Source organism: Ornithodoros turicata, chromosome 8 (genome assembly GCF_037126465.1).
Source record: "Ornithodoros turicata isolate Travis chromosome 8, ASM3712646v1, whole genome shotgun sequence".
In the NCBI taxonomy this organism is placed as follows: domain Eukaryota; kingdom Metazoa; phylum Arthropoda; class Arachnida; order Ixodida; family Argasidae; genus Ornithodoros; species Ornithodoros turicata.
Window position 1 is genome coordinate 27,099,874 of NC_088208.1, and position 9,165 is coordinate 27,109,038.

Here is a 9,165-nt window from a genome sequence, read left to right on the forward strand (position 1 = left end):
CGTCAGTTTTACAGCGTCTGCTGTGCCGTGCGGCTTCCCGCAGGGCTCAGTGGTTGCTGTGTGCTACTTCCCGCCTCGCGCCGCGCCGGAACGCATCCGCGACTTAATCGTGTATGTACTCGCGCCTTACCGCACGCACAAGCCTCTCGTCGTCGGAGACTTCAACGTGGACGTTTCACTGGCCAAGAACACCGCTTTCCTAAGTGATATGTCCGGACAACTGGCGGTGGTGGTGGTGGTGAAAGGGCTTGCCGTTGTCGGCCTCACGTATATGGGCAACATTACGACTGACGCCCTGGGGAAATGTGCGTCCTGAGCCGACTTCTAGGGGAACCTTACGCTGTGCACCGACATCCGCCAACCCACAACTAGACATGGCTCACGCACAGACTTGGTGTTCCAGAGCAGCCCCTCTCGTTCAGGATCCCCACTCACCCCGCCAACCATTTCAGCGACCACAAATCAATACTTATCACGCTTAAATAAATTAGTCTACACACTTTTATCCGGCCTCATTTCACCGCACGCACAGCTTGACGCTGAGTTTCGCGTTACACGAGTCGCAAACGTCCCGTAATTTTTCCTCCATAAATCGTCTGGAAAGTGTTCGCATATATACGATCTACTTCTGCCCAGCATCTGCAGTGTAACTATATTCTCGCAGGGGAATGCAAAAATCCTGCGTCGCGCACTATTCGCGGGGTCGCAGTAGCTAGCTTCTCTCTCGTGGGACACAGTGAGAATGTCACTTCGCATAAAACGCGGGTTCGAACCTACAGATCTGAGCTTTGTCCCGAAAAAACGTGCCGCTCAATATTGGGGCTCATATATATGTCCAGCTCCTAAAAAAAAATACAAAGAGGAAAAAGAAAAGCTCCAGCCCGCAGGGCTTCTCACTTGGGGAGGTGGAGCTGGGCCGTAGCGTCCAATGTGGCTGCTTTTGTCATCCTATCTGATCGTACCTGATATCTAAGGTCGCTTCACGCGTTACATCATGACTAGCCCTGGCCAATCGCCCTCAGTGGCTAACGGCCATTGCCCTGAGGTAGAAGAAGAAGATAAAATTCAGATGCGGGGGATGCAGATTCAGCTAGCAATTCGACGACCCGCCAAGATTGCAAATGATCTGCCACCCGAAACTCTCCTCCTCCCTCAGCACTCTGCTATATAGAGACGGGGACACACACAGTATGTTGAAAGCGCATAAGTGTGTATAGGGCGTTTTCGTTTACATTTGGGACGTCATGCCCGAGGTCCTCCCAAACATTTCCGTTGCAAAATAACTTTTTTTTCGTCATGTACAGCCGCCGTCAGGCCTAACTGTAGCGCCGGCGACGCAGTGTAAAGCATCTGGGTTCGAGACTGAGTGCAATACACAGGTTCGAGACTGGGTTGAGACATATGGCCTCTCACGTTCAGTTGGGTAGTTATCGCACCTACATTCAGTCTTTACTAAACAGATGGACCTCTACCCGAGAAACGTCATCATGACGTTGTTAGACAGACTGAAACCGAAACAAAACGAAAGGGGTGGCTTTCGGGCGCTACCTTGTTCGCCCCTATAGCTTCGAGCGTAGTTCAACTCTATCAAATTGGTGGCGCTGTCGAACACTGTGACGTCATTTGTGTACAAACAGGGAGAGGTCTATTCGTGCTCACAACCGGTTATACTGCATGCGTACTGCGACGCAGGATTGTCTGCGTACAAAATTGTCAATGTAAGTGTTGCACAATGGGGACCGTACGTACTACAGGGTTCCCCCTCACAGTCCCGTTTCTACTGTGTACAATAATATGAATTTGAAAATAAAGGAATCTGAATCCGACGCTCAAACCCAGCGTTCTGACGCCTGCGCAGGCCATACTCACAGCTAAAGACATCGTATTATTCGTATATCGTACATCGTATATCAATGCGGGCTCGAAGTGGAACTCTGTCCTGGAAGTCACACGCTATGGCAAGTAATTTATCACTTAACGGATACCATTTATTGCTCTAGCTGTTGCCAAGCGCATGCGAGACATGTGCTTTCATAAACTACGCAAGTCAAGTTCCATCGAGAGTTACAGCGAAGAAGCCACAGAAGAACTTCGTTCAGCAGATATTTATTGCGCCAAACAAAAACAGCTAACAGAGGCAACGAAACGTGTGAACGATATATTTAAAAACAATGCAGCCTTTAGCACGTCGAAAGTCGCGTCAAGCTGAACAAACGTCAGCGACGTCCCACAGGCGTGGGATGCCTCCAGAACGTGGAGGTCATTCCTTTCCAGGTCAGTATACCCTGGCGGTTTTTTTTTTTCCGAGTACGAAGAACTGCTAGCGGATCACTTGCTATTCTGGGCCACGGTCAACATCAGCGGCTGCGTCAAGATGCGTCCGAAAAAAAAAAAAAAAAATTGACACTGTCCTGTGGCTGACACCCTAGATGACGTTCAGCTTGGCGGACGCCGAAGCCTGCCCTTCTCTGTTTGAAGCAACGCAGTAATAGGACCCACTATCGTCTCTCTCCACGTCGAGCAGCTGCAGCCAACTGGTCACCTCGTAGTTGCTGGGGCCACCTCGGCTCTGCACGCTGATGCGAGGACTGTCGGCTGCAAAAGTGACGCGAATGAATGAAAATTAAAAGGCACGAAGGCTGGCATTATCAAGAAGTGCAGGGAGCATATAATGCGACCACTGACTCGGAAGCGGAATGAGCCGTCCGTTGCCGCGGTCCACTTTCCATTCTACAGTGGGCACCGGCCAGCCCTTCACCTCGCAGGAAATGGCTGCTCGTCCACCGGTGTAGTTGCTCGTGTTTTCAGGGCGTGACAGGATCACAGGAGCTGTTCAAGAGACAGTTTAGGCAACCTTTAGTATCTCTTACGTAAGCCGTTGACAAGCAAACAATAGGCCTCTACCCGAGAAAGGTCATCACTACGTTGGTAAACGGAGTGAAACCGAAACAAATCGGAAGGGGAGGGCTGGGTTCCACGAATGGCCACTTGTCGCGTCCCTTCCAGGAACCGTTGTAATCCCCTCAAGACTGTGGCTATATCGGGCGCGACCATGTTCGCCCCCTATAGCTTCCAGCGTAGTTCGGCTCTACCAAATTGGTGGCGCTGTCGAACACTATGACGTCATTTGTTTACAAACAGAGAGAAGTCTATTGTATATTTTTTAAATTTTATGTTAGTATCTCGAAAATCAACTGTAGCTATGAGCGGCGTACAGATGTGGACAGATGGAGAGAGGACAGCAGGAAGGAGTAGCGGAACAGGGGAGGCTAGTAGGCTTCCTGGACTGACTTCAGGGGTAAGTGCATCGACATTGGTCTGGAAAGTCTTTCGGAAAACCCAGGGAAAACCTCAGACAGCATAACCACCACCTCCCAGTCTTCAGGGCGACCTTGGCTGCTGCCACCTGCTGCGACCACGGCCATGCCGCTGGTACATCGATTGTATAATCTTGATTTTTATCGACAGACTGCAACGTAAACGCCTAACGCGCAAAGGCACTAAGTGGCTGTGCGGAATCAGGAAGGAAGAAGAAGAAGAGAAAAAATAAATAAAATAAAGAAAGAAAACAAAAAATTCGGCAAAATTCGGTGGTGCGCGCTGCCCAGGGCATTTGTAACTTTAACGCAATCATTCGCGGCAGGCGAAACAGCGAAGCCCGTGCTCCGCTACTGCAGCAGCCGACGTCTCTCTGGTTTAGGCCCGATCCCACGATCAACCCCGTTGGCTAAATCTGGCCATGCGTCTTAGGAGCTCGCCAGATGGCTCCTTCCGGAAACAAAGAACAACACAGGGCCTTCCCACGTCTGGGAAGAAACATCACGTACGCAATGAAAGCGCACGGGCTGAAATAGCTTCACCAACACAGGTCTGAAGTTTTGACTTATGAGTGCAAACATCGGTAGGCCGGACAAATTTCTAAGGGAAACCAAAAGTAATAACATAACAGGAAGTACGCAAAATCAGCATCCAGCTACGTCCTAGAACAGACAGTTCGATTAGCATTAGGTCATATCTTTACAAATCCCATAAACCTGGATATATAATCCAAATAAGCGCAGTTACACTAGCTTTTCTGAGAAATCAGTGTCTGCGGCGTATTTTCGCGGTTACTGTATGGTCAATCGAAAACAGATTGCTGACGCCTGATCGGTTCTCGTTCGATGTCGATCTAGACATTAAAATTCTACATGGTTACCAAAATTCCAGTGGATATCTCGGTTTCCATTCCGATTTCGCTGCATGAGACATACCCGCGTCTATTAGTTACCTACCATGCACGCAGTCGGTGTCGACAGAAAATTCTACCGGCACCTGTGCCGTCTGAGGCTTTCGTTCGGTTTCCCGGCACTTTCCAGACGAATCGGCACCTTTCCCTCTGAAGTCGGCCCAGGACGCACACTACCACCCACCCCCGTCACCGGATCCCGCCTGGTATCCTCTCTCTTTCTGTCCACGTCTGCCGCGCACCGTTTTAAATGGTTTAAAGTCCGTGTTAGCACCGCTCATACCCACAGTTGCTTCGCGGTGCCTACACGGACTTTAAAAAAAATATATAGGTTCGTGGGCTTCAAATAATATGAAGGGAAATTGACGTTCTGAGGCTGGAACGCATAGAAAGGACAAATACATACAAAGCCTCAAGTGCCTAAGAAATTACAGCTACAGTCCTACAGCTAGCTAGTAAACCTTTTCAGTGACTTCCTTCTTTCATCATTAATTCAAATACAGTCAAACTCCTTTATAGCGAACACCTTTTTAACGAAAATACCTTTACTGCATTTTTTTTTTTTTTTTTGCTGTCCCCTGAGTTTCGTTGTAAAGGAGTTTGACTGTAATAGTTTTAGAATAGGCTATACCCAAGCGGTTTGGGGGACCTAAAGAAGTAAGAAGTCGTCACCGCACATTGCACAAAACACTGTTTGGGTTCTGCGCATGCGCACTGACAACGTACTTATTTACGGTGCATATCTAGTCTGCCTTGCAAATGTTAGCGCGTTACCAAGCAACCATCTTAGGACTCGCCGCGCTGTTGATGAGCCAAATTAAGGGCCATGAACTGAAGCAACGACCTCGCTAACTGATACAACCAAAAGTGGGATATGAAAAACAGCGCCCGAGGTTGGCCTTGAGTTCTACTGTTTCAGAACGAGGAAGAAAAGCGACACGTGACCGTCTGGTCATAAAAACCACTGCAGACTTCTCGTGCTGCAAAATGGTTTATCACAAACCTCCGTATATCATGTTGCAGACAAGTTCTGCTGTGTGGTGACTCGTACACAGTGGCTGTGAACGCTAACGTAGTAAAAATACAACGAATATAATAGTCAGTTCTAATATGTCGTGCGCTGTCGCCTCTGCGTACGTAAGGGATTGCGTGGTGGTTCCGCGCGATGCTCTCTTTATGTTCTGCGCGTGCGCAGAACCACCAACGCTATCCCTTACGTACGCAAAGGCGATAGCGTACGAATATATCTCGTACGGTTTAACTGCGCGCGAAGGTTATGCAGAGGCGTGTTCGATGTCGCTTTACGGTCAGCCATATACGCTCCTATACGCTACGCAAGTGGGTGAGCCGTCTGCGCAGCTCTCCAGTTTCCCCGTCTCCCCTATTGCCAGAGGACCTCATTGGTCCTTCTCTCAAATGCCTTGCGAGTGGAGATACTTCGTCACGTGGTTTGTCTAAGCTTTACCCTATATACTATACTTTACTATCGCCTTGCTCGGCGGTGCCGGGGAAGTGGAAAGAAGGAGCTGACATTCCTAGGAGACTTGAAAAAGGACCACGTCAGAGACACGTTGATTGCAAACGACTGAATCCTGAAGGCGCTCTGCAACTTAATTCCAACTGGCACTCGGGCTCTAAAAGCGATATTTAAAAATCCACAACTGACCTCTGTTAATCGGTTAGGGGTAGTAAAAAAAAAAAAATACCCCCACTTGTGCAAGACCCGCAATATATGCAGCCTGTTTCATTCACGTACTGTTAATGTCTTAGACCTATGCCGTTGTGCGGATGCACGCTACTTTCATAACTTGGGTCATACAGCAAAATTAGTTTTGGCGAGGAGTGCACTTGAATCATATGCCTGGCTATACAGTAGCTCCCCTCCTTAGCTGCCGCGTTATTGCCACCCAAATGTGTCATGCGCTTCTCAAACCCATTATAGATGTTTCACTGCTTAAGTGCCTCCTCTCCTGCAAGCGACCAATCCTATTGCCATTCGTACGGTAGAAGTGTTTTCGCGACAGAATCCAAAATGAAAGGAAATCCAAAAGCGGAACAACAAAACGGCATAATGATTTGGTGACAGCGGAACAAGTTCAAGAGAAACGCGTGGGAACCTACCTTCCGAACATGGTCCCCTAGACGTCACGGTGAGGCCGTTCCTAAGTCCGTACCGAGCAACTGTCAACTGACAGATGTTGTCGTACGTCTTGCCATTCGACCCGCACACCGGCTCTGGGTCTGCGCATACGCACAGAGCTTCGTCTAGATCTCCAGGAGCCAAGTCTGTTCGACGTCGACACTTCAGACCTTCTCCGCAAGGCAAAAGGCCACCACTGTCCGGCACGTCTTCGTGGAAGCATCGGGAGCCCTCCCGTTCACCACAGACCATACAGCAACCGCAGTGGTCCCTGACAACGCCAGCGAGACAGTTCGAAGGGTGGGGACATCTTTCCACAACGCACAGCCCGCATGCATCAGTTTGGGAAATTACAGCGGGGACGGACAACAGCAGGGCCAAGAGACACCACATCATGACAGGAGAGTCTGTCAGCTTCAAATGTGGTTCTCTCCGAAGCAGTGCGGGGGTGCTTGAGTGAGAGCGCGCGCATGAGCTCCCCGCCGAACGAGAGGGAGCGCAGCGATCGGTCGTGTGTTTTTGTAGCAGAAGACACAAGGCGTGAACTCAAAATGCGGATAGCAAACGCTGCCTTTAAATCATGCAAACTAATACCATTCGTATAAAAAGTTACGAGTTAGTCTAGTAATTTCCCCAGAAATCGATCTTTGTGCGGGGGACCGAGCTTCCATGGAGGGGGTGTATGCCTGTGGATACGTGCTTATGGGTATTATATACGCATTGGAGGCTGAGGTGAATTGGGTAATCTCATACATTTTAGGGGGACAGGGCTTGCTTTAACCTGGGAGGGCGTGTAGGGAAATCCCTGAGCACCATGGAGTGCACCGCTGTCCTAGTCGCTACGCTGAGGACGATGGCTATCTACCCTTTCCTACGACTCCCACTGCTCTCCAAAAGGAGGGAGAAGTAATATACAACAGACAGACGAAGAATTGAAAGACGAAACGGCGTCAAAATAGCAACTACGAAATCGAGTCGGTCTTGGCACAGAGCCCACACAGCTTCCCGAGTGAACCGAGACTTAGGAAGGAAGGTGGAGCCTATGGCCTCGCTCATAATTTACGGGTCCCCAAGGCTCCGACGGCGTTGCCTTATCTGTCATGAAATGAAAGCAGTACTTGTGATACCGTTTGTTTACAAACGAAAAAATAAAAATAATAAGAAATACATACGAAAAATAAATTTCCGCACATGAAGACACATAGTGCAAGCACCTCGTCAATGCCTTCATCATGCTCTTTTCTCATTGTCAGGGCCTTAGCACCATTGTCCTTTTCCATTTTTGTTTCTCGTAGTAGCACCGCACTTCCGATCAGTTTCGGTTTCTTTTGCAAAAGTGCGGCGCATTGGGCACAAGCAACTACGATTGCGTACAGCGTAACAAGACCTCGATTAGCCTCGGGACAGCAGATGATAAGATTCTCTTTGTTTTTGCGAAGGTGTAAGCAGCACTCAAGGACACCCCCCAAGGCCAACCGACACCAAGTGTCGGGAGCGTTCACAACAGTGATAAAAGTAATTTTTATTTTCAACACAAAAGGACATTCCCTATTCAGGCGCGGTGCCAAAACAGTATGCTTTATTTAAATTAGGTATATATACACTGCTGGTGTGTGAACATGGCTGGCGGTTTGGCAGGAAAACAAGAACTAAATAACGAAAAATACACCTGAGAAGCACAGACAAACAACGTTATCCCACTGGGATATATCAACAAAGGAAAACAACGCATCAGTGCGGATTTCGCAGACTACCCGCTTCCGCTGGCTTATCACGAACGCTCACGCACTCACAATTTTTTATATAAAACCTAAGAGGCCTGTCGGCCCAATCCCTGCCCGCACTTTCAATTCCTACCCGCTTGGAGACGACGACGTCTTGCGGAGTCACAGCTTCATTCCCTCGTTCTATCCACAGCGCCTGGCTATCGGGCAGGAATTCTTTGTTGAGCGACTCCTTCGTGATATCCATTGCGAGACACAGCTTCGAAGGGCCGTTGCACAGTTCCCAAACTTTCAGTTTTTGTCCTGCGTCCTTACGACGAACTCCGCGGAGTCTGCGCATCATGTCAATGCCTTCTAGAGGCATCGCACCTCTTAATAGCACCGCTGCACCGTCGCCTTCACTCGAAATGTTGAAGCAGTGATACATCCCGTAGGCGATATACACATAGGCCGTGCCCGGATCCATGAACATGGGCTCGTTGCGTTCGGTACGCTTGCCGTTGAACGAATGCGACGCGCGGTCTTCGCCCCCAAGGTAACATTCAGTCTCGACTATTTTGCATCGAAGAATTGTTCCGTCGCACATTCGCCGAACCAAGTGTTGTCCTAGGAGGCAGCGAGCAAGCTCCTGACAGCCGGTGCTGAAGAATTGCCTCGTCAGGCGCGTTGTGGGGACAGGGTCGTGCCAAAAGCGTGTGACTTCTCTCGTGAGGAGACGCCGTTTTGTGTCTGATGGCTGGTCCACATCATCACTGACATCGTCTTCTCCCGGCCTCTTGGCCGGGGGCGACGTCGAAGCCGTCGCAATCGCGTCACCATTCATTCTGAATCAAAATTCGAATCACCGCAGCCGCAAGATGCGGCCGCCATTTTTCGCACAAGCGTAGACCACGGTTGCCAGGCTGGAGCCTGTCCAAACAGCGAGACTTGGAACGCTAAGCGTAACAGCCCAAGAAGGAACTATTGCGGTACACATCTTATATCTACTCCCAATTACACTTTGTTATTTTATAACCGCAAAAAACACATGAAAGACATGTTTTGCGAGCGGCAAATAACATGTTTGACCGTTT

The 9,165-nt window shown here is 49.3% G+C and overlaps 2 protein-coding genes across 2 annotated transcripts; both read right to left on the reverse strand.

The window, feature by feature from the left end:
- Positions 1–2,094: 2,094 nt before the first annotated feature.
- LOC135366819 (insulin-like growth factor-binding protein-related protein 1) lies at positions 2,095–6,835 on the reverse strand. Its single transcript, XM_064599748.1, has 3 exons — positions 6,350–6,835; positions 2,686–2,829; positions 2,095–2,595 (listed from the first exon to the last, which is right to left on the reverse strand). The coding sequence occupies exons 1-3, from the start codon at positions 6,762–6,764 to the stop codon at positions 2,426–2,428; spliced, it is 729 nt and encodes a 242-aa protein (XP_064455818.1). The 5' UTR covers positions 6,765–6,835; the 3' UTR covers positions 2,095–2,425.
- Positions 6,836–7,925: 1,090 nt separating this feature from the next.
- LOC135366818 (uncharacterized) lies at positions 7,926–9,020 on the reverse strand. The gene has a single exon (XM_064599747.1). It carries the CDS (start codon positions 8,913–8,915, stop codon positions 8,100–8,102), a length of 816 nt encoding a protein of 271 aa, XP_064455817.1. The 5' UTR covers positions 8,916–9,020; the 3' UTR covers positions 7,926–8,099.
- Positions 9,021–9,165: the final 145 nt, after the last annotated feature.